This window comes from Oncorhynchus clarkii, chromosome 32 (assembly GCF_045791955.1).
Source record: "Oncorhynchus clarkii lewisi isolate Uvic-CL-2024 chromosome 32, UVic_Ocla_1.0, whole genome shotgun sequence".
Taxonomy (NCBI): Eukaryota; Metazoa; Chordata; class Actinopteri; order Salmoniformes; family Salmonidae; genus Oncorhynchus; species Oncorhynchus clarkii.
This window is the reverse complement of record NC_092178.1, coordinates 1,340,251-1,367,616: the sequence shown is the minus strand read 5'-3', so window position 1 is coordinate 1,367,616 and position 27,366 is coordinate 1,340,251. Positions and strand designations below refer to the sequence as shown.

The window sequence follows — 27,366 nt, the reverse complement described above, 5'->3', positions numbered from 1 at the left end:
CAGGACCACTACCGACTCCTCCTCCTCAGTATTACCAACAGGACCACTACAGACTCCTCAGTATTACCGACAGGACCACTGCCGACTCCTCAGTATTACCGACAGGACCACTACCGACTCCTCAGTATTACCGACAGGACAACTACCGACTACTCCTCCTCCTCCTCAGTATTACCGACAGGACCACTACCGACAGGACCACTACAGACTCCTCAGTATTACCGACAGCACCACTATCGACTCCTCCTCCTCAGTATTACCAACAGGACCACTACCGACTCCTCAGTATTACCGACAGCACCACTACCGACAGCACCACTACCGACTCCTCAGTATTACCGACAGCACCACTACCGACAGGACCACTACCGACTCCTCAGCATTACCGACAGGACCACTACCGACTCCTCCTCCTCAGTATTACCGACAGGACCACTACCGACTCCTCCTCCTCAGTATTACCAACAGGACCACTACCGACTCCTCCTCCTCAGTATTACCGACAGGACCACTACCGACAGGACCACTACCGACTCCTCAGTATTACCGACAGGACCACTACCGACAGGACCACTACCGACTCCTCCTCCTCAGCATTACCGACAGGACCACTACCGACTCCTCCTCCTCAGTATTACCGACAGGACCACTACCGACTCCTCCTCAGCATTACCGACAGGACCACTACCGACTCCAACTCCTCAGTATTACCGACAGGACCACTACCGACTCCTCCTCCTCAGTATTACCGACAGGACCACTACCGACTCCTCCTCAGTATTACCGACAGGACCACTACCGACAGGACCACTACCGACTCCTCCTCCTCAGTATTACCGACAGGACCACTGCCGACTCCTCAGTATTGCCGACAGGACAACTACCGACTACTCCTCCTCCTCCTCAGTATTACCGACAGGACCACTACCGACAGGACCACTACCGACTCCTCAGTATTACCGACAGCACCACTACCGACTCCTCCTCCTCAGTATTACCAACAGGACCACTACCGAATCCTCAGTATTACCGACAGCACCACTACCGACAGCACCACTACCGACTCCTCAGTATTACCGACAGCACCACTACCGACAGGACCACTACCGACTCCTCAGCATTACCGACAGGACCACTACCGACTCCTCAGTATTACCGACAGGACCACTACCGACTCCTCAGTATTACCGACAGGACCACTACCGACTCCTCCTCCTCAGCATTACCGACAGGACCACTACCGACTACTCCTCCTCAGCATTACCGACAGGACCACTACCGACTCCTCCTCCTCAGTATTACCGACAGGACCACTACCGACAGGACCACTACCGACTCCTCAGCATTACCGACAGGACCACTACCGACTCCTCAGTATTACCGACAGGACCACTACCGACTCCTCAGTATTACCGACAGGACCACTACCGACTCCTCCTCCTCAGCATTACCGACAGGACCACTACCGACTACTCCTCCTCAGCATTACCGACAGGACCACTACCGACTCCTCCTCCTCAGTATTACCGACAGGACCACTACCGACTCCTCAGTATTACCGACAAGACCACTACCGACTCCTCAGTATTACCGACAGGACCACTACCGACTCCTCCTCCTCAGTATTACCGACAGGACCACTACCGACTCCTCCTCCTCAGCATTACCGACAGGACCACTACCAACTCCTCCTCCTCAGTATTACCGACAGGACCACTACCGACTCCTCCTCCTCAGTATTACTGACAGGACCACTACCGACTCCTCCTCCTCAGCATTACCGACAGGACCACTACCGACTCCTCCTCCTCAGTATTACCGACAGGACCACTACCGACTCCTCCTCCTCAGTATTACCGACAGGACCACTACCGACTCCTCCTCCTCCTCAGTATTACCGACAGGACAACTACCGACTCCTCCTCAGTATTACCGACAGGACCACTACCGACTCCTCCTCAGTATTACCGACAGGACCACTACCGACTCCTCCTCCTCCTCCTCAGTATTTCCGACAGGACCACTACCGACTCCTCCTCCTCAGTATTACCGACAGGACCACTACCGACTCCTCCTCCTCAGTATTACCGACAGGACCACTACCGACTCCTCAGTATTACCGACAGGACCACTACCGACTCCTCAGTATTACTGACAGGACCACTACCGACTCCTCCTCCTCAGTATTACCGACAGGACCACTACAGACTCCTCAGTATGACCGACAGGACCACTACCGACAGGACCACTACCGACAGGACCACTACCGACAGGACCACTACCGACTCCTCAGTATTACCGACGGCACCACTACCGACTCCTCAGTATTACCGACGGCACCACTACCGACAGGACCACTACCGACAGGACCACTACCGACTCCTCAGCATTACCGACATGACCACTACCGACTCCTCCTCCTCAGTATTACCGACAGGACCACTACCGACTCCTCCTCCTCAGTATTACCAACAGGACCACTACCGACTCCTCCTCCTCAGTATTACCGACAGGACCACTACCGACAGGACCACTACCGACTCCTCAGTATTACCGACAGGACCACTACCGACAGGACCACTACCGACTCCTCCTCCTCAGCATTACCGACAGGACCACTACCGACTCCTCCTCCTCAGTATTACCGACAGGACCACTACCGACTCCTCCTCAGCATTACCGACAGGACCACTACCGACTCCTCCTCCTCAGTATTACCGACAGGACCACTACCGACTCCTCCTCCTCAGTATTACCGACAGGACCACTACCGACTCCTCCTCAGTATTACCGACAGGACCACTACCGACAGGACCACTACCGACTCCTCCTCCTCAGTATTACCAACAGGACCACTACAGACTCCTCAGTATTACCGACAGGACCACTGCCGACTCCTCAGTATTACCGACAGGACCACTACCGACTCCTCAGTATTACCGACAGGACAACTACCGACTACTCCTCCTCCTCCTCAGTATTACCGACAGGACCACTACCGACAGGACCACTACAGACTCCTCAGTATTACCGACAGCACCACTACCGACTCCTCCTCCTCAGTATTACCGACAGCACCACTACCGACAGCACCACTACCGACTCCTCAGTATTACCGACAGCACCACTACCGACAGGACCACTACCGACTCCTCAGCATTACCGACAGGACCACTACCGACTCCTCCTCCTCAGTATTACCGACAGGACCACTACCGACTCCTCCTCCTCAGTATTACCAACAGGACCACTACCGACTCCTCCTCCTCAGTATTACCGACAGGACCACTACCGACAGGACCACTACCGACTCCTCAGTATTACCGACAGGACCACTACCGACAGGACCACTACCGACTCCTCCTCCTCAGCATTACCGACAGGACCACTACCGACTCCTCCTCCTCAGTATTACCGACAGGACCACTACCGACTCCTCCTCAGCATTACCGACAGGACCACTACCGACTCCAACTCCTCAGTATTACCGACAGGACCACTACCGACTCCTCCTCCTCAGTATTACCGACAGGACCACTACCGACTCCTCCTCAGTATTACCGACAGGACCACTACCGACAGGACCACTACCGACTCCTCCTCCTCAGTATTACCGACAGGACCACTGCCGACTCCTCAGTATTACCGACAGGACAACTACCGACTACTCCTCCTCCTCCTCAGTATTACCGACAGGACCACCACCGACAGGACCACTACCGACTCCTCAGTATTACCGACAGCACCACTACCGACTCCTCCTCCTCAGTATTACCAACAGGACCACTACCGAATCCTCAGTATTACCGACAGCACCACTACCGACAGCACCACTACCGACTCCTCAGTATTACCGACAGCACCACTACCGACAGGACCACTACCGACTCCTCAGTATTACCGACAGCACCACTACCGACAGCACCACTACCGACTCCTCGGTATTACCGACAGGACCACTACCGACAGGACCACTACCGACAGGACCACTACCGACTACTCAGTATTACCGACAGGACCACTACCGACTCCTCAGTATTACCGACAGGACCACTACCGACTCCTCAGTATTACCGACAGGACCACTACCGACAGGACCACTACCAACTCCTCAGTATTACCGACAGGACCACTACCGACTCCTCCTCCTCCTCAGTATTACCGACAGGACCACTACCGACTCCTCCTCCTCCTCAGTATTACCGACAGGACCACTACCGACGGCACCACTACCGACTCCTCCTCCTCAGTATTACCAACAGGACCACTACAGACTCCTCAGTATTACCGACAGGACCACTACCGACTCCTCAGTATTACCGACAGGACAACTACCGACTCCTCCTCCTCCTCCTCAGTATTACCGACAGGACCACTACCGACAGGACCACTACCGACTCCTCAGTATTACCGACAGCACCACTACCGACTCCTCCTCCTCCTCCTCAGTATTACCAACAGGACCACTACCGACTCCTCAGTATTACCGACAGCACCACTACCGACAGCACCACTACCGACTCCTCAGTATTACCGACAGCACCACTACCGACAGGACCACTACCAACTCCTCAGTATTACCGACAGCACCACTACCGACAGCACCACTACCGACTCCTCAGTATTACCGACAGGACCACTACCGACAGGACCACTACCGACTCCTCAGTATTACCGACAGGACCACTACCGACTCCTCAGTATTACCGACAGGACCACTACCGACTCCTCAGTATTACCGACAGGACCACTACCGACTCCTCAGTATTACCGACAGGACCACTACCGACTCCTCAGTATTACCGACAGGACCACTACCGACAGGACCACTACCGACTCCTCAGCATTACCGACAGGACCACTACCGACTCCTCCTCCTCCGTATTACCGACAGGACCACTATCGACTCCTCAGTATTACCGACAGAACCACTACCGACTCCTCAGTATTACCGACAGCACCACTACCGACTCCTCAGTATTACCGACAGCACCACTACCGACTTCTCAGTATTACCGACAGCACCACTACCGACTCCTCAGCATTACCGACAGGACCACTACCGACTCCTCCTCCTCAGTATTACCGGCAGGACCACTACCGACTCCTCCTCCTCCTCCTCAGTATTACCGACAGGACCAGTACCGAGTCCTCCTCCTCCTCCTCAGTATTACCGACAGGACCACTACCAGCAGGACCACTACCGACTCCTCCTCCTCCTCAGTATTACCGACAGGACCACTACCGACTCCTCCTCCTCAGTATTACCGACAGGACCACTACCGACAGGACCACTACCGACTCCTCCTTCTCCTCCTCCTCAGTATTACCGACAGGACCACTACAGACTCCTCAGTATTACCGACAGGACCACTACCGACTCCTCAGTATTACCGACAGGACCACTACCGACTCCTCAGTATTCCCGACAGGACCACTACCGACTCCTCAGTATTACCGACAGGACCACTACCGACTCCTCAGTATTACCGACAGGACCACTACCGACTCCTCCTCCTCCTCAGTATTACCGACAGGACCACTACCGACAGGACCACTACCGACAGGACCACTACTGACAGGACCACTACCGACTCCGACTCCTCCTCCTCCTCAGTATTACCGACAGGACCACTACCGACTCCTCCTCCTCCTCAGTATTACCGACAGGACCACTACCGACAGGACCACTACCGACTCCTCCTCCTCAGTATTACCGACGGCACCACTACCGACTCCACCTCCTCAGTATTACCAACAGGACCACTACCGACAGGACCACTACCGACAGGACCACTACCGACAGGACCACTACCGACAGGACCACTACCGACTCCTCAGCATTACCGACAGGACCACTACCGACTCCTCCTCCTCAGTATTACCGACAGGACCACTACAGACTCCTCCTCCTCAGTATTACCAACAGGACCACTACCGACTCCTCCTCCTCAGTATTACCGACAGGACCACTACCGACTCCTCCTCCTCAGTATTACCCACAGGACCACTACCGACTCCTCAGTATTACCGACAGGACCACTACCGACTCCTCCTCCTCAGTATTACCGACAGGACCACTACCGACTCCTCCTCCTCAGTATTAACGACAGGACCACTACCGACTCCTCCTCCTCCTCAGTATTACCGGCAGGACCACTACCGACTCCTCCTCCTCCTCAGTATTACCGACAGGACCACTACCGACTCCTCCTCCTCAGTATTACCGACAGGACCACTACCGACTCCTCAGTATTACCGACGGCACCACTACCGACTCCTCCTCCTCAGTATTACCGACAGGACCACTACCGACTACTCCTCCTCAGTATTACCAACAGGACCACTACCGACTCCCCCTCCTCAGTATTACCGACAGGACCACTACCGACAGGACCACTACCGACTCCTCAGCATTACCGACAGGACCACTACCGTCTCCTCCTCCTCAGTATTACCGACAGGACGACTACCGACTCCTCCTCCTCCTCAGTATTACCGACAGGACCACTACCGACTCCTCCTCCTCAGTATTACCGACACGACCACTACCGACTCCTCCTCCTCAGTATTACCGACACGACCACTACCGACTCCTCCTCCTCAGTATTACCGACAGGACCACTACCGACTCCTCCTCCTCAGTATTACCCACAGGACCACTACCGACTCCTCAGTATTACCGACAGGACCACTACCGACTCCTCCTCCTCAGTATTACCGACAGGACCACTACCGACTCCTCCTCCTCAGTATTACCGACAGGACCACTACCGACTCCTCCTCCTCAGTATTACCGACAGGACCACTACCGACTCCTCCTCCTCAGTATTACCGACAGGACCACTACCGACTCCTCCTCCTCAGTATTACCGACAGGCCCACTACCGACTCCTCCTCCTCAGTATTACCGGCAGGACCACTACCGACTCCTCCTCCTCCTCAGTATTACCGACAGGACCACTACCGACTCCTCCTCCTCAGTATTACCGACAGGACCACTACCGACTCCTCAGTATTACCGACGGCACCACTACCGACTCCTCCTCCTCAGTATTACCGACAGGACCACTACCGACTCCTCCTCCTCAGTATTACCGACAGGACCACTACCGACTCCTCAGTATTACCGACGGCACCACTACCGACTCCTCCTCCTCAGTATTACCGACAGGACCACTACCGACTCCTCCTCCTCAGTATTACCGACAGGACCACTACCGACAGGACCACTACCGACTCCTCAGCATTACCGACAGGACCACTACCGTCTCCTCCTCCTCAGTATTACCGACAGGACGACTACCGACTCCTCCTCCTCCTCAGTATTACCGACAGGACGACTACCGACTCCTCCTCCTCCTCCTCAGTATTACCGACAGGACCACTACCGACTCCTCCTCCTCAATATTACCGACACGACCACTACCGACTCCTCCTCCACAGTATTATCGACAGGACCACTACCGACTCCTCCGACTCCTCCTCAGTATTACCGACAGGACCACTACCGACTCCTCAGCATTACCGACAGGACCACTACCGTCTCCTCCTCCTCAGTATTACCGACAGGACGACTACCGACTCCTCCTCCTCCTCCTCAGTATTACCGACAGGACCACTACCGACTCCTCAGTATTACCGACAGGACCACTACAGACTCCTCCTCCTCAGTATTACCGACAGGACCACTACCGACTCCTCCTCCACAGTATTACCGACAGGACCACTACCGACTCCTCAGTATTACCGACAGGACCACTACCGACTCCTCAGTATTACCGACAGGACCACTACCGACTCCTCCTCCTCCTCAGTATTACCGACAGGACCACTACCGACAGGACCACTACCGACAGGACCACTACTGACAGGACCACTACCGACTCCGACTCCTCCTCCTCCTCAGTATTACCGACAGGACCACTACCGACTCCTCCTCCTCCTCAGTATTACCGACAGGACCACTACCGACTCCTCCTCAGTATTACCGACAGGACCACTAACGACAGGACCACTACCAACTCCTCCTCCTCAGTATTACCGACGGCACCACTACCGACTCCACCTCCTCAGTATTACCAACAGGACCACTACCGACAGGACCACTACCGACAGGACCACTACCGACAGGACCACTACCGACTCCTCAGCATTACCGACAGGACCACTACCGACTCCTCCTCCTCAGTATTACCGACAGGACCACTACAGACTCCTCCTCCTCAGTATTACCAACAGGACCACTACCGACTCCTCCTCCTCAGTATTACCGACAGGACCACTACCGACTCCTCCTCCTCAGTATTACCCACAGGACCACTACCGACTCCTCAGTATTACCGACAGGACCACTACCGACTCCTCCTCCTCAGTATTACCGACAGGACCACTACCGACTCCTCCTCCTCAGTATTAACGACAGGACCACTACCGACTCCTCCTCCTCCTCAGTATTACCGGCAGGACCACTACCGACTCCTCCTCCTCCTCAGTATTACCGACAGGACCACTACCGACTCCTCCTCCTCAGTATTACCGACAGGACCACTACCGACTCCTCAGTATTACCGACGGCACCACTACCGACTCCTCCTCCTCAGTATTACCGACAAGACCACTACCGACTACTCCTCCTCAGTATTACCAACAGGACCACTACCGACTCCCCCTCCTCAGTATTACCGACAGGACCACTACCGACAGGACCACTACCGACTCCCCCTCCTCAGCATTACCGACAGGACCACTACCGTCTCCTCCTCCTCAGTATTACCGACAGGACGACTACCGACTCCTCCTCCTCCTCAGTATTACCGACAGGACCACTACCGACTCCTCCTCCTCAGTATTACCGACACGACCACTACCGACTCCTCCTCCTCAGTATTACCGACAGGACCACTACCGACTCCTCCTCCTCAGTATTACCCACAGGACCACTACCGACTCCTCAGTATTACCGACAGGACCACTACCGACTCCTCCTCCTCAGTATTACCGACAGGACCACTACCACCGACTCCTCCTCAGTATTACCGACAGGACCACTACCGACTCCTCCTCCTCAGTATTACCGACAGGACCACTACCGACTCCTCAGTATTACCGACGGCACCACTACCGACTCCTCCTCCTCAGTATTACCGACAGGACCACTACCGACTCCTCCTCCTCAGTATTACCAACAGGATCACTACCGACTCCCCCTCCTCAGTATTACCGACAGGACCACTACCGACAGGACCACTACCGACTCCTCAGCATTACCGACAGGACCACTACCGTCTCCTCCTCCTCAGTATTACCGACAGGACGACTACCGACTCCTCCTCCTCCTCAGTATTACCGACAGGACGACTACCGACTCCTCCTCCTCAGTATTACCGACAGGACCACTACCGACTCCTCCTCCTCAATATTACCGACACGACCACTACCGACTCCTCCTCCACAGTATTATCGACAGGACCACTACCGACTCCTCCGACTCCTCCTCAGTATTACCGACAGGACCACTACCGACTCCTCAGCATTACCGACAGGACCACTACCGTCTCCTCCTCCTCAGTATTACCGACAGGACGACTACCGACTCCTCCTCCTCCTCCTCAGTATTACCGACAGGACCACTACCGACTCCTCAGTATTACCGACAGGACCACTACAGACTCCTCCTCCTCAGTATTACCGACAGGACCACTACCGACTCCTCCTCCACAGTATTACCGACAGGACGACTACCGACTCCTCCCCCTCCTCAGTATTACCGACAGGACCACTACCGACTCCTCAGTATTACCGACAGGACCACTACAGACTCCTCCTCCTCAGTATTACCGACACGACCACTACCGACTCTTCCGCCACAGTATTACCGACAGGACCACTACCGACTCCTCCGACTCCTCCTCAGTATTACCGACAGGACCACTACCGACTCCTCCTCAGTATTACCGACAGGACCACTACCGACTCCTCCGACTCCTCCTCAGTATTACCGACAGGACCACTACCGACTCCTCCTCAGTATTACCGACAGGACCACTACCGACTCCTCCTCCTCCTCAGTATTACCGACAGGACCACTACCGACAGGACCACTACCGACTCCTCAGTATTACCGACAGGACCACTACCGAGGTGACTCCAGGATGCTGGTCTTCTGGGAAGAGTTCCTCTGTTCAGTCTCAGCGTTAACAGTATAGAGGTGACTCCAGGATGGTGGTCTTCTAGGCAGAGTTCCTCTGTCCAGTCTCAGCGTTAACAGTATAGAGGTGACTCCAGGATGGTGGTCTTCTAGGCAGAGTTCCTCTGTCCAGTGTCAGTGTTCTTTTGCCAGTCTGATATATGGCTTTTTCTTTGCAGCATCCATGAGTCGCCTCTTCACAGTAGTGAAGTAGTGTCCACTATAATACCATGCAGCACACAGTAGTGAAGTAGTGTCCACTATAATACCATGCAGCACACAGTAGTGAAGTAGTGTACACTATAATACCATGCAGCACACAATAGTGAACATACCAGAGACTTGGAGCTCTGTCTGGTGGGGGCTGTGAAGGGTCGTATGCTGGTGGGGGGCTCCTTCTCAATGGAGTGTCTCCTCTGAGGGGAGGGGCGACTGTCAGGCTGGGGAGTCATGGTGATGGGCCGGAACCTAGGGGGTGCTGGAGGGGAGAGAGAGAACAGTGAGATTAGAGTTCAGGAGGAAGGAGAGCGAGAGTTGATTAAGGCAGTTTGATAGTGTAGTGCCCTACATTTGACCAGGGCCCATATAGGACTAAAGTAGTGCCCTACATTTGACCAGGGCCCCATATAGGATTAAAGTAGTGCCCTACATTTGACCAGGGCCCCATTTAGGACTAAAGTAGTGCCCTACATTTGACCAGGGCCCCATATAGGATTAAAGTAGTGCCCTACATTTGACCAGGGCCCCATATAGGACTAAAGTAGTGCCCTACATTTGACCAGGGCCCCATATAGGACTAAAGTAGTGCCCTATATTTGACCAGGGCCCCATATAGGACTAAAGTAGTGCCCTACATTTGACCAGGGCCCATATAGGACTAAAGTAGTGCCCTACATTTGACCAGGGCCCCATATAGGACTAAAGTAGTGCCCTATATTTGACCAGGGCCCCATATAGGACTAAAGTAGTGCCCTACATATGACCAGGGCCCATATAGGACTAAAGTAGTGCAGCATCACTCCTGCTACTTTATTGCACATGTTTTGAACATGCCCCAAACTCTTGGATTTGGTACAAGAACCCTTCTGCCCGTGGAGATGGTACATTTTGCAGTTTTGACAACAGCTACTATGTAATTTCTCCCCTCCTGGGTTTTCTGTTGCCTCATGTTAACTCCACCTTCATCATGTCGGCTAGTAGGGAATTTACCAGCCACGAAGTGTAGCATCATCCATTTCCTTGTATTAATAATCACACAGCTTCAAGACGACACACCGCTTCAACACAGCATAATCACACAGCTTCAACACAGCATAATCACACCGCTTCAAGACGACACACAGCTTCAACACAGCATAATCACACCGCTTCAAGACGACACACAGCTTCAACACAGCATAATCACACCGCTTCAAGACACAGCTTCAACACAGCATAATCACACAGCTTCAACACAGCATAATCACACTGCTTCAAGACGACACACAGCTTCAACACAGCATAATCACACAGCTTCAACACAGCATAATCACACCGCTTCAAGACACAGCTCCAACACACCATAATCACACCGCTTCAAGACGACAACACAGCATAATCGCATAGCTTCAAGACGTCAACACGGCATAATCGCATAGCTTCAAGACGACAACACACAGTAGCACACCCCAGAGGACAACACACCATAAGCACACAGCTTCAAGACGACAACACAGCATAATCGCACAGCTTCAAGACGACAACACAGTAGCACACCCCAGAGGACAACACACCATAAGCACACAGCTTCAAGACGACAACACAGCATAATCGCATAGCTTCAAGACGACAACACACAGTAGCACACCCCAGAGGATAACACACCATAAGCACACAGCTTCAAGACGACAACACAGCATAATCGCACAGCTTCAAGACGACAACACAGTAGCACACCCCAGAGGACAACACACCATAAGCACACAGCTTCAAGACGACAACACACAGTAGCACACCCCAGAGGACAACACAGTAACACACCCCAGACGACAACACACAGTAGCACACCCCAGACGACAACACACCATAATCACACAGCTTCAAGACGACAACACACAGTAACACACCCCCAGACGACAACACACAGTAACACACCCCCAGACGACAACACATCCATTCTCATCAGAACTGCTCGTCTGTCTGAAGAAGCTGCAACAGTTTTGAAAACAACGTGTTTAAAAGGATACTTCAGGATTCTGGCAATGAAGCCTTTTATCTACTTTCCTTAGACTCCGATGAACTCGTGAACACCATTTTAAATGTCTCTGCATGCAGTTTAAAGGAAGATGCTAACTAGCGTTACCACAATGACAAAGTCTATGGTATCAGCTAGTATGCCCCCAGTCATGACTCTAACGCAAGTTAGCATTGGCTCAGGAAACTATTTTCCTTCATACTGGAAGCAGAGACAAGATGAATAGAATCTTCATTGCTTTTTTCAGAGTTGCACCAATGGTGGAAATAACAAGATTGTGTTATAATGCTGTTATAGCATCAAATGGTTGTTAAATGCAACAGAATAAGGGGTTGTTAGAACGCTCATCTGTGTGTGTTCTACTGAGGATGGGTCTCTGGTAGATAACACTGACAGGAGATCTATGATGTCTTTTGGGTGATAAAACCCAAAGAGACCGCATTCCAGAGCATAAGTTAATTTCTCTGTTCTATAAGGTACCAGGGAGAGACGACCCCAGGGCCAGACCCTGGTCTCTACACAAAGAGTACGGTTTTTACAGCAGATACTGTGTCTGCTGTAAAGTATAAGTATCTTCCATACAAATATTAACCTTGTGACCCATGTGTGCGTTGTATTAACCTGATCCCTTATTAATAAGTGAATACAAATATTGTTTAAGTATAACTCTGACTTGTGTGATAAGTTTGTCTCTCCTCATCTGATAGTAAAGAAATTAACCACCACAGAATGCTGGTTTCTGTATAGCACTTTGACGTCAAGTGATGTAAAAAGGGCTTAATCAATACATTTGATTGCTTGATTGGTTGATTGATTAATGTTGCAAAGCAATAACTAACCTGATATTCAGTGGAGTGTGTGGTGTGGTCCAAGTCTGGGTTTAAGGGTCTCTTTTCCAAGCTTAAAAGGATAAACACTCAACATCATAGGCTAGAAAAGGTTGAATACATTGGCCATGCTGTCAATATTGAAGCAACATCTCAAGACATCAGTCAGGAAGTTAAAGCTTGGTCACAAATGGGTTTTCCAAATGGACAATGACCCCAAGTATACTCCCAAAGTTGTGGCTAAAGGGCTTAAGGACAACGAAGTCAAGGTATTGGAGTGGCCATCATAAAGCCCTGACCTCAATCCCATAGAAAATTTGTAGGCAGAACTGGAAAAGCATGTGTGAGCAAGGAAGCCTACAAACCTGACTCAGTTACACCAGCTCTGTCAGGAGGAATGGGCCAAAATTCACCCAACTTATTGTGGGAAGCGTGTGGAAGGCTACCCAAAACATTAGAAGGCAATGCTACCAAATACTAATTGAGTGTATGTAAACTTCTGACCCACTGGGAATGTGATGAAAGAAATAAAATCTGAAATAAATCACTCTACTATTATTCTGACATTTCACATTCTTAAAATAAAGTGGTGATCCTGACTGACCTAAAACAGGGAATTTCTACTAGGATTAAATGTCAGGAATTGTGAAAAACTGAGTTTAAATGTATTTGGCTAAGGTTGTTCCGACTTCAACTGTATATCTATATAAATATAAATCTATATAAATTAAAGTCTGGTATTTGGGTCGAGCTCTGTTAGCGCATATGGGGTGTTTGTGTTGTCTGTATAATCTTTCAAATAAAAATAGCTTGATAGTGCATAGGGTGCCATTTGGGATGTAACAGTAGTGTTCTATACCTCAGGAGCCTTCAAAGAGTGGACAGATCTAGTGTACTAGCTAGTACACATGGTGTTATGTACTTTACCATTCAATAATGTGCATGTTTTCGTGGAATATGGAACAGTTTATAAAATGTTCACTATGAATTCATAAATACAAAGAGATCTATAAAAATAAAAAGAGCGAAAGTATCTTACCGTTCTTCCCCAGGACAGATCCCGGAGACGAGGCGTCCAACATGGATGCTGACAAACTGGAGGAGCTGTGACTGGGCTCATCCTGTTAATGAGGAGATACACATGACTGATGGAGACAGACTACCATTACACAAGAGACTAACCTGCTCCTCGGCAAACATGATCATTTCTGCCACTGGACGACACGAACTAGACGACGACATGAACTAGGCGCTCTGGACGGACGACACGAACTAGACGCTCTGGACGGACGACACGAACTAGACGCTCTGGACGGACGACACGAACTAGACGCTCTGGACGGACGACACTAACTAGACGCTCTGGACAAGACGAACTAGACGCTCTGGACAAGACGAACTAGACGCTCTGGACAAGACGAACTAGACACTCTGGACAAGACGAACTAGACACTCTGGACAAGACGAACTAGACACTCTGGACAAGACGAACTAGACACTCTGGACAAGACGAACTAGACACTCTGGACAAGACGAACTAGACACTCTGGACAAGACGAACTAGACACTCTGGACAAGACGAACTAGACACTCTGGACAAGACGAACTAGACACTCTGGACAAGACGAACTAGACACTCTGGACAAGACGAACTAGACACTCTGGACAAGACGAACTAGACACTCTGGACAAGACGAACTAGACACTCTGGACAAGACGAACTAGACACTCTGGACAAGACGAACTAGACACTCTGGACAAGACGAACTAGACACTCTGGACAAGACGAACTAGACACTCTGGACAAGACGAACTAGACACTCTGGACAAGACGAACTAGACACTCTGGACAAGACGAACTAGACACTCTGGACAAGACGAACTAGACACTCTGGACAAGACGAACTAGACACTCTGGACAAGACGAACTAGACACTCTGGACAAGACGAACTAGACACTCTGGACAAGACGAACTAGACACTCTGGACAAGACGAACTAGACACTCTGGACAAGACGAACTAGACACTCTGGACAAGACGAACTAGACACTCTGGACAAGACGAACTAGACACTCTGGACAAGACGAACTAGACACTCTGGACAAGACGAACTAGACACTCTGGACAAGACGAACTAGACACTCTGGACAAGACGAACTAGACACTCTGGACAAGACGAACTAGACACTCTGGACAAGACGAACTAGACACTCTGGACAAGACGAACTAGACAAGACGAACTAGACACTCTGGACAAGACGAACTAGACACTCTGGATATTGGCTGGATAAAGGACTAGAAACACTTGTTTGTGTGTGCAAGTCAAGAGCTTTCTTGTACTCGTCGTTGTAGAAAAAAGGCTTTTGTGTAAGTGGTGTATGGATAACAAACAATCACGTTCTATCCACACACACACGTACATCGGACTCTGAGCTCTCCAGTTCAGACAGCGTGGGCGCCTTCAGGAGCCTCTTCCTCTGACGCAGAGCCCCTCCCACCCCGGGAGCTGGTGGACAGGACAGGGTGCTGGTGGCGTGCTTCCTGGGGGCATCTGGAGTGAACAAGTCTGTGGGAGGAGTCAGAGGACAGAGGAAAGGTGAACATTAGTCACAGGGAGACAGGAAAATGCAAAAAAATTAAGAAAAAAACCATTGAGTGGGTCTGTCCAAACTTTTGACTCGTACTGGAAACTGTTCAATGCCTAAAATAAGGGGTTAAATACATGTACAAAAATAAATAAATGGTTTCCTGATCTTTATATCTCTCAGATATTTGACAGACACTTCAGAACAAACCTTGGTTTTGGGGGGGGGGGGGGACTGTTGTTCAAGGCGTTTGTACGGGCTAATAGCAGCAAGGCCAACAACACATTAATCAAATCATTATGTATACTGGATATATTTTTTATACTTCAAGGGGTCCTACAATTCTAAATCAAGATTATCTTTGGTATGACCTTCTTTAAAAAATTCCATATAGCTTAGTGGAATTGTATAAACGCTGTACAGAAACACAATGTTTAAAAAGGCACCAGCATTACGATTGGACTCATTGGGTTAAACTGGTTTACCTCTAGAGGCAACATCAATTATTACTGTGAGAAGGAAAACTTCCCTAAATATTGATGATACCGTCAGTAAAGGAGCAAGAGTGAAGCAAATAGGCGCCCACAAAGACAGTTGATTTTACAGATACAATTTGGTAGTATTCTGAAATACATTTCCTCTCATTCAAGTCCAACACTATGTACATCATCTCACACACACACAGGCGAAAGGTGTGAGAGCAGTAATAATACCAGAGCTGCGGTTCAGATCTTGAGGGGTGCTGATGCTTTTGTCTGCTCCTATAGGAGGGAACATCTTCAATATGGTCCTGTCATCATCATCATCATCATCATCAACACTGTATTCCTCCCTAATCATCAGTCTGTGTTACAGTCAGGTCTTTAGTCTGCTCCTATAGAAGGGAACATCTTCAATATGGTCCTATCATCATCATCATCATCATATTCCTCCCTAATCATCAGTCTGTGTTACAGTCAGGTCTTTAGGCTGCTCCTATAGGAGGGAACATCTTCAATATGGTCCTATCATCATCATCATCATCAACACTGTATTCCTCCCTAATCATCAGTCTGTGTTACAGTCAGGTCTTTAGTCTGCTCCTATAGGAGGGAACATCTTCAATATGGTCCTATCATCATCATCATCATCATCATCATCATCAACACTGTATTCCTCCCTAATCATCAGTCTGTGTTACAGTCAGGTCTTTAGTCTGCTCCTATAGGAGGGAACATCTTCAATATGGTCCTATCATCATCATCATCATCATCATCATCATCAACACTGTATTCCTCCCTAATCATCAGTCTGTGTTACAGTCAGGTCTTTAGTCTGCTCCTATAGGAGGGAACATCTTCAATATGGTCCTATCATCATCATCATCATCATCAACACTGTATTCCTCCCTAATCATCAGTCTGTGTTACAGTCAGGTCTTTAGTCTGCTCCTATAGGAAGGAACATCTTCAATATGGTCCTGTCATCAACCCTGTTTCTCACTTTTAAAAAAAAATAAATAAAAAAAAAAAGACACACTACCCCATAATGACAAAGCGAAAACATGTTCAGAAATGTTTGCAAATGTATAAATTTTTTTATTTTTAAAAACACCTTATTTACATAAGTATTCAGACCCTTTGCTATGAGAGTCGAAATTGAGCTCAGGTGCATCCAGTTGCCATTGCTCATCCTTTGACAATGCATGTCAGAGCAAAAACCAAGCCATTGTCTATAGAGCGCCAAGACAGGATTGTGTCGAGGCACAGATCTGGGCACCAAAAAATGTCTGCAACATTGAAGGTTCCCAAGAACACAGTGGCCTCCATCATTCTTAAATGGAAGAAGTTTGGAAACACCAAGACTCTTCCTAGAGCTGGCCACCCGGCCAAACTGAACAATCTGGGAGAAGGGCCTTGGCCAGGGAGGTGACCAAGAACCCGATGGCCACTATGACAGAGCTACAGAGTTCCTTTGTGGAGATGGGAGAATCTTCCAGAACGACAACCATCTCTGCAGCACTCAACCAATCAGGCCTTTATGGTAGAGTGGCCAGATGAAAATCACTCTTCAGTAAAAGACACATGACAACCTTCTTGGAGTTTGCCAAAAGGCACCTAAAGACTCTCAGAACATGAGACAAGATACTCTGGTCTGATGAAACCAATATTGAACTCTTTGGCCTGAATGCCAAGAGTCACGACTGGATGAAACCTGGCACCATCCCTACGGTGAAACATGGTGGTAGCAGCGTCATGCTGTGTGGATGTTTTTCAGCGGCAGGGACTGGGAGAATAGTCAGGATCGAGGGAAAGATGGAGCAAAGTATTGACAGATTCTTGATGAAAACCTGCTCCAAAGCCCTTGAGTGGCCCAGCCAGAGCCCGGACTTGAACCCAATCGAATATCTCTGGAGAAACCAGAAAATAGCTGTGCAGCAACACTCCCTATCCAACATGACAGAGCTTGAGAGGATCTGCAGAGAAGAAAAGGAGAAACTCCCCAAATACAGATGTGCCAAGCTTGTAGCATCATACTTAAGACTCAAGGCTGAAATCGCTGTCAAAGGTGCTTCAACAAAGTACTGAGTAAAGGGTCTGAATACTTATGTAAAGGTGATATTTCAGTTTTTGCTTTGTCATTATGGGGTATTGTGATGTCATTATGGGGTATTGTGTATAGATTGATGAGTGAAAAAACTATTTAATAAATTTTAGAAAAAGGTTGTAACGTAACAAAATGTGGAAAAAGTCAAGGGGTCTGAACACTTTCCCAAGGCACTGTATACCATAGTGAATCAAGGTGACGGACAGGCCAGGCAGGCAGCCTTTAGTGTTACAGGGTAATCGGTCCCCTCTAGGAAGCACTTTAGTCAGCACTGCACTAACCATACCTAATCATAATATAACCCTACCCCACCATACCCCTAAACCTACCTGAACCCCCACCATAATATAACCCAACCATTACCCTACCCAACCATCACCCCAACCCACCATTACCCCACCCAACCATCACCCCGCCCAACCCAACCATTACCCAACTCAACCTTCACCCCACCCCACCCAAACATCACCTCGCACAACCCAACCATCACCCCACACAACCCAACCATCACCCCACACAACCCAACCATCACCCCACACAACCCAACCATCACCCCACACAACCCAACCATCACCCCACACAACCCAACCATCACCCCACACAACCCAACCATCACCCCACACAACCCAACCATCACCCCTTACTTTAAAGCATATCTGTCTGTGTTTGGGTCTGAACCTGGTAGATTTGAACATGACATTCATCAGATGGGGGTGATATTGTCAGAGTAATTTAATAAACAAGGGAAAAGGTGATTTGACTTACTGAATTGGAGTTCGCAAGTGTGCCTGCTCCACTTAGCCAGCACTGGGAGTGTAGGCTGCATCATGTTAGCTCCACTAACTCACTGCTAGCCTGCACTGGGAGTGTAGGCTGCATCATGTTAGCTCCACTAACTCACTGCTAGCCTGCACTGGGAGTCTGGGCTGCATCATGTTAGCTCCACTAACTCACTGCTAGCCTGCACTGGGAGTCTGGGCTGCATCATGTTAGCTTCACTAACTCACTGCTAGCCTGGGAGTCTGGGCTGTATCATGTTAGCTCCACTAACTCACTGCTAGCCTGCACTGGGTGTCTGGGCTGTATCATGTTAGCTCCACTAACTCACTGCTAGCCTGTACTGGGAGTCTGGGCTGCATCATGTTAGCTTCACTAACTCACTGCTAGCCTGGGAGTCTGGGCTGTATCATGTTAGCTCCACTAACTCACTGCTAGCCTGTACTGGGAGTCTGGGCTGTATCATGTTAGCTCCACTAACTCACTGCTAGCCTGTACTGGGAGTCTGGGCTGTATCATGTTAGCTCCACTAACTCACTGCTAGCCTGGGAGTCTGGGCTGTATCATGTTAGCTCCACTAACTCACTGCTAGCCTGCACTGGGTGTCTGGGCTGTATCATGTTAGCTCCACTAACTCACTGCTAGCCTGGGAGTCTGGGCTGCATCATGTTAGCTTCACTAACTCACTGCTAGCCTGGGAGTCTGGGCTGCATCATGTTAGCTCCACTAACTCACTGCTAGCCTGGGAGTCTGGGCTGCATCATGTTAGCTCCACTAACTCACAACTAGCCTGGGAGTCTGGGCTGCATCACGTTAGCTCCACTAACTCACTGCTAGCCTGCTAGCTGTCTGAATTGCCGTACATCCGGCTCACCTTGCTACTCACTAGACCCTATGATCACTCATACATGCCTCTCCCTAATGTCATCATGCCTTGTCTATTGCGGTTTTGGTTAGTAATTTTTGTGTTATTTCACTGTAGAGCCTCCAGCCCTGCTCAATACGGCTAAACCTAGCCCTTCTGTTCCACCATCCACACATGCCGTGACTTAAGCCAGGTTAACTGGTGCCCCTAGAGACAAAACCTGTCATCGTCACTCAATGCCTAGGCTTACCTCCACTGTACTCACATCCTACCATACCCTTGTCTGTACATTAAGCCTTGAATCTATTCCTCCGCGCCCACAAATCTGTTCCTTTTACTCTGCTCCGAACGCACGAAACGACCAGTTCTTTTAGCCTTTAGCCGTACCCTTATCCTACTCCTCCTCAGGTGATGTGGAGGTTAACCCAGGGACCTGTAGCCCCAGTACTACACCTATTCCCTAGACTTCTATAACCATAAAAGCCTTGGTTTCATGCATGTTAACATCAGAAGCATCCTCCCTAAGTTTGTTTTATTCACTGCTTTAGTACACTCCGCCAACTCTGATGTCCTAGCCGAGCCTTAGGAAGGCCACCAAAACTCCTGAAATTTCCATCCCCAACTACAACATTTTCCGACAAGATAGAGTTGCAATCTACTGCATAGAATGCCTGCATAGTTCTGTCACGCTATCCAGGTCTGTGCACAAACAATTCGAGCTTCTACTTTTAAATATCCACCTTTCCAGAAATAATTCTCACTGTTGCCGCTTGTTACAGACCCCCGTCAGCCCCCACCTGTGCCCTGGAAACCATTTGTGAATTGATTGCTTGCCCCCCCATCTTCAGTATTCGTACTGCTAGGTGACCTAAACTGGGATATGCTTAACACCCTGGCCATCCTACAATCTAAATTAGATGCCCTCAATCTCACAAATTATCAAGGAACCTACCAGGTATACAAATTATAATCTGTGACAATAATATAATAATGTGTCATATGTGGGAATGAAATGGAGTGAGGGTCAACTTTTGTGTAACACCGGCCGAGCCGGGCCGCGTCCCGGCTGCATCCGAGCGTGTGTGTCCTGCTCACCCAGGCGGTGGCGTCGGGTCACGTCAGGTGAAACAGGCCGTAGCTTCCTCTCCTGTTTGATGCCCTCTAAGAGACGCTCATGTAGGGTCTGCGGCCACGCAGGGTGAGGCTTCAACTTCCTTCCAGTAACCTACAAGTAGACAGACAAGCAGATAATGAATTCTGTGCAGGAGGCTCATCAACCATCCACAATAAAAACATGTACTGAAGCAACATACTGAAGCAGCTGCCCTTCCTTTCAATTCAACAAAACTGGATTCATCCCCTTAGGAGCAAGAAGGCGTCACAAGGGCAATAATTACAGTCTAGAGCGTACAACTGTGCTCTCAGTCGTAGCAATAGGAGGCTGCCAGACACACCATCTTCCCAATTCATCCTCCTCATCATCATCAGGTCTGTCGTAGCACAGCAGCTGGGTCTGACGCACTAGACTATTTAAAATCGCGACCAATGTGAAAAAGGTCTGCACCATAGACATGCATGCTTTCACATTTCATATTGTTTATAATATACATAATTGAACAGCACTCCCAGGGTTGAGAGGTGGTCAGAGACCAGGTCAGGACTCCCAGGGTTGAGAGGTGGTCAGAGACCAGGTCAGGACTCCCAGGGTTGAGAAGTGGTCAGAGACCAGGTCAGGACTCACAGGGTTGAGAGGTGGTCAGAGACCAGGTCAGGACTCACAGGGTTGAGAGGTGGTCGGGAGCGGATGAAGTCCAGGATGACCTCATGAGCGCTCTTTAACTTGGGAGGGATGTCTCCATTCACCTGGAGTAACAACACATCAGAACAGGAGCGGTAGTGAGTACACACACACAAAATGCTAACGTCAGCTGTTATTGTAATGGAGAGAGGTTAGAATGTCTTGGGATTTTCATATTTGTAGATGAACTCTCTCACTCATTCAAGACTATCCGTAATCATGGTAGAGAGAATCCACATGAACGGACAAGTGTTAAGAAACATATTCTATTGTATTGTCACTTTTCTTGTAAATAACAATACATTATTTACCATCCATTTCTATTGGGCAGAAAGTAATCTGAAACTAATCGAAACAGCAAACGCATCCAAAAAGTTGGATGTAATCATTGGAATGTGAGACCAAACACTGAAGTTGGATGTAATCATTGGAATGTGAGACCAAACACTGAAGTTGGATGTAATCATTGGAATGTGAGACCAAACACTGAAGTTGGATGTAATCATTGGAATGTGAGACCAAACACTGAAGTTGGATGTAATCATTGGAATGTGAGACCAAACACTAAAGTTGGATGTAATCATTGGAATGTGAGACCAAACACTAAAGTTGGATGTAATCATTGGAATGTGAGACCAAACACTAAAGTTGGATGTAATCATTGGAATGTGAGACCAAACACTGAAGTTGGATGTAGTCATTGGAATGTGAGACCAAACACTAAAGTTGGATGTAATCATTGGAATGTGAGACCAAACACTAAAGTTGGATGTAATCATTGGAATGTGAGACCAAACACTAAAGTTGGATGTAATCATTGGAATGTGAGACCAAACACTAAAGTTGGATGTAATCATTGGAATGTGAGACCAAACACTAAAGTTGGATGTAATCATTGGAATGTGAGACCAAACACTAAAGTTGGATGTAATCATTGGAATGTGAGACCAAACACTAAAGTTGGATGTAATCATTGGAATGTGAGACCAAACACTAAAGTTTGATGTAATCATTGGAATGTGAGACCAAACACTGAAGTTGGATGTAATCATTGGAATGTGAGACCAAACACTAAAGTTGGATGTAATCATTGGAATGTGAGACCAAACACTAAAGTTTGATGTAATCATTGGAATGTGAGACCAAACACTAAAGTTGGATGTAATCATTGGAATGTGAGACCAAACACTAAAGTTGGATGTAATCATTGGAATGTGAGACCAAACACTAAAGTTGGATGTAATCATTGGAATGTGAGACCAAACACTAAAGTTCGATGTAATCATTGGAATGTGAGACCAAACACTGAAGTTGGATGTAATCATTGGAATGTGAGACCAAACACTAAAGTTTGATGTAATCATTGGAATGTGAGACCAAACACTAAAGTTTGATGTAATCATTGGAATGTGAGACCAAACACTAAAGTTTGATGTAATCATTGGAATGTGAGACCAAACACTAAAGTTGAGTCGTTTAATACTGATGTGTTCTGAGAAAATGAAAATATATTTATTCATGTCACTGGAGTGCTGAGGTTTAGAGGGTCTAAACCACTAGTTAAGGGTTAGAGGAGGAAGGTATATAGTGGAGGGTCTAGACCACTAGTTAAGGGTTAGAGGAGGAAGGTATATAGTGGAGGGTCTAAACCACTAGTTAAGGGTTAGAGGAGGAAGGTATATAGTGGAGGGTCTAGACCACTAGTTAAGGGTTAGAGGAGGAAGGTATATAGTGGAGGGTCTAGACCACAAGTTAAGGGTTAGAGGAGGAAGGTATATAGTGGAGGGTCTAGACCACAAGTTAAGGGTTAGAGGAGGAAGGTATATAGTGAAGGGTCTAAACCAAAAATTAAGGGTTATAGGAGGAAGGTAGATAGTGGAGGGTCTAGACCACTAGTTAAGGGTTAGAGGAGGAAGGTAGATAGTGGAGGGTCTAGACCACTAGTTAAGGGTTAGAGGAGGAAGGTATATAGTGGAGGGTCTAGACCACTAGTTAAGGGTTAGAGGAGGAAGGTATATAGTGGAGGGTCTAGACCACTAGTTAAGGGTTAGAGGAGGATGGTATATAGTGGAGGGTCTAAACCACTAGTTAAGGGTTAGAGGAGGAAGGTATGTAGTGGAGGGTCTAGACCACTAGTTAAGGGTTAGAGGAGGAAGGTATATAGTGGAGGGTCTAGACCACTAGTTAAGGGTTAGAGGAGGAAGGTATATAGCGGAGGGTCTAGACCACTAGTTAAGGGTTATAGGAGGAAGGTATATAGTGGAGGGTCTAGACCACTAGTTAAGGGTTAGAGGAGGAAGGTAGATAGTGGAGGGTCTAGACCACTAGTTAAGGGTTAGAGGAGGAAGGTATATAGTGGAGGGTCTAGACCACTAGTTAAGGGTTAGAGGAGGAAGGTATATATAGTGGAGGGTCTAGACCACTAGTTAAGGGTTAGAGGAGGAAGGTACATGACGTTTACATTATGTCAGGATGTGTCACTGAGGGAGAGAGGGTAATGTATAACGTTTACATTATGTCAGGATATGTCACTGAGGGAGAGAGGGTAATGTATAACGTTTACATTATGTCAGGATGTGTCACTGAGGGAGAGAGGGTAATGTATAACGTTTACATTATGTCAGGATATGTCACTGAGGGAGAGAGGGTAATGTATAACGTTTACATTATGTCAGGATGTGTCACTGAGGGAGAGAGGGTAATGTATAACGTTTACGTTATGTCAGGATATGTCACTGAGTGAGAGAGGGTAATGTATAACGTTTACATTATGTCAGGATGTGTCACTGAGGGAGAGAGGGTAATGTATAACGTTTACATTATGTCAGGATATGTCACTGAGGGAGAGAGGGTAATGTATAACGTTTACATTATGTCAGGATATGTCACTGAGGGAGAGAGGGTAATGTAACACTACACATACAGCGCATTTGGAAAGTTGTGCCCCACCCTATGAGACAACCAATCAAATAACAGCAAAGCTGTTAAGAAGCCTCTTTTGGACCTAGAATATGCGCTCTGGTAGAGCTTGCCATATGGTAGCGGAGAGAAGTCTATGACTAGGGTGGCTGGAGCCTGAGAATTTTTAGGGCTTTCCGATGACCGCCTTGTACAGAGGTCCTGGATGGCAGGAAGCTTGGCCCCAGTGATGTACTGGGCTGTACGCACTACCTTCTGTAGTGCCTTGCGGTCGGAGGCAGAGCAGTTAGCATAGCCATTCCGGATGCTCTCGATGGTGCAGCTGTAGAACCTTTTGAGGAACAGAGGACTCATGCTAAATCTTTTCAGTCTCCTGAGGGGGAATAGGTTGTGTCGTGCCCTCTTCACGACTGTCTTGGTGTGCTTGGACCATGTTAGTTTGTTGGTGATGTGGACGCCAAGGAACTTGAAGCTCTCAACCTGCTCCACTGCAGCCCAGTCGATGAGAATGGGGGCATGCTCAGTCCTCTCTTTCCTGAAGTCCACAATCATCTCTTTTGTCTTGATCACGTTGAGGAAGAGGTTGTTATTCTAGCAACACCCGGCCGGGTCTGACCTCCTCCTTATAGGCTGTCTCGTTGTTGTCAGAGATCAGGCCTACCACTGTTGTGTCATCAGCAAACTTAATGGTGGTTTTGGAGTCGTGCCTGGCCGTGCAGTCGTGGGTGAACAGGAAGTACAGAAGGGGGCTGAGCACACACCCCTGAGGGGCCCCTGTGATGAGGATAAGCGTGGCAGATGTGTTGTTACCTACCCTCACCACCTGGGGGCGGCCCGTCGGGAAGTCCAGGATCCAGTTGCAGAGGGAGGTGTGTTTAGTCCCCGGGTCCTTAGCTTAGTGATGAGTTGAGGGCACTATGGTATTGAATGCTGAGCTGTAGTCAATGGCAGTGTGGAGTGCAATAAAGATTGCATAATTTGGGCCCCCTAGTGGCGCAGGGTTCTAAGGCACTGCATCTCAGTGCAATGTACGTCACTACAGTCCCTGGTTCAATTCGAGGATGTATCACATCCGGCTGTGATTGGGACTCCAATAGGGCGGCGTACAATTGACCCAGCGTTGTCTGGGTTTGGCCGTTATTGTAAATAAGAATTTGTTCTTAACCGACTTGCCTGAATACTTTCCGAATGTATGAAAAACATCAGGACCCAGAAAGCATCTGAAGAGTAGAAAAGCTGATCCAGGATCCAATCATATGTCACACGCTTCGTAAACAACAGGTGTAGACTAACAAGTTACATGAAAATAGCATGAGCTCCTCCTGTCCAACCAATCTTATTCATTATGATCTGAATTATCATCTGAAAGGCAAAACTAAAATCACAGAGCAGGACTCTGCAACGTTTCATAAATACGAGCTCAGCGACGTGGAACCGGGCTGACAGATGAGACCCTCCCTTCACGATGACTTAAACCAAGATCCGTCATTCCTCTAAGGTGATATTCTTCATGTTTAAGTCCCTCACCATGACGTTCCGTAGTTTGTATCGTTTGAAGCGGATGTCATCCATCAGCATCTCATAAGGTGTGAGCTGGAACTCTACAGGTAGAGGGCTGTACTGTCTCTCCTGGACCTTCCTCAGCTTGACCCCGTTACGCAGGTCACCCATCACCTGCATCCAGAACTTAGCCTGAGGGACACAGGATAATAGCGGTTCATTTAATTTCTAACTCAATTCAGAAAGTAAACCAAATTTCAATTCTACATTTTCCTCATTTTACAGAATTGGAATGCAACTTTCAGTGTACTTCCTGAATTGAAATTGACCCCAAACACAGACAATAGTATCAACATTTAGAGCTTTACAGTATCTAGGTGTCAAGTATCAGAACTGTTCCTGTGTTGAGCGATAAGAGAATTATGGTCTTTCTTACCACACCCTCGCAGTCTGTCTTACCACACCCTCGGGGTCTTTCTTACCACACCCTCGGGGTCTTTCTTACCACACCCTCGGGGTCTTTCTTACCACACCCTCGGGGTCTGTCTTACCACACCCTCGGGGTGTGTCTTACCACACCGGATTCTGAAAAAGTGATGCTGGGACTTTTAGCGCCCGCTACATTAGGCTACGCTTACCCAGTCAGCGTTCTGTAGCTCGTTGACATCTCTGGTGGGTTCCTCTCCAGTGTCTCGCTCCATCCGCCGCAGGTTCTACAAGGGGGAAGACATGAATGGAGAGCGTGAGAGGTGATCTGTTTAATACACTGTGGGAGTTATGTTGCTCTGGGTCAGCACCAGAAGGTCATGGGCAGTGTTATTTATCCGTTGTATGTCTGGCACACTTCTACATCAATACGTTTTCATGTGATGAGGATGTCAGATCTTGTTCCAGCAGACAGTCCTCATTGAACTTCTGAGTGGGGGTAAAGCAAAGTGGAACTAAATGTTAGACATTTTAAAAATGTCTATCAGCTCCTCACTACACCACTGGTTGTCACAGCAGAGCCCCACTGGGATATACATCTCCGGATATATTGTCCAAGTCTACACAGCCAGCTGGGTTCAGAGTATATTGCGCAGACAG

The 27,366-nt window shown here is 48.7% G+C and overlaps 1 protein-coding gene across 1 annotated transcript in view; it reads right to left on the bottom strand.

Annotated features, from left to right (window-relative positions):
• Nucleotides 1–27,366, bottom strand: part of LOC139392283 (protein spire homolog 1-like) — a 238,181-nt gene that overhangs the window by 191,079 nt on the left and 19,736 nt on the right. Inside the window, exons 5-12 of the mRNA XM_071140153.1 lie at nucleotides 26,919–26,993; nucleotides 26,308–26,472; nucleotides 21,843–21,926; nucleotides 21,159–21,288; nucleotides 16,549–16,596; nucleotides 15,671–15,816; nucleotides 14,289–14,370; nucleotides 10,525–10,667 (exon numbers count right to left, since the gene is read on the bottom strand). Of these exons, the coding sequence (XP_070996254.1) occupies nucleotides 10,525–10,667; nucleotides 14,289–14,370; nucleotides 15,671–15,816; nucleotides 16,549–16,596; nucleotides 21,159–21,288; nucleotides 21,843–21,926; nucleotides 26,308–26,472; nucleotides 26,919–26,993 (873 nt within the window). The remainder of the gene's footprint in view (nucleotides 1–10,524; nucleotides 10,668–14,288; nucleotides 14,371–15,670; nucleotides 15,817–16,548; nucleotides 16,597–21,158; nucleotides 21,289–21,842; nucleotides 21,927–26,307; nucleotides 26,473–26,918; nucleotides 26,994–27,366) is intronic.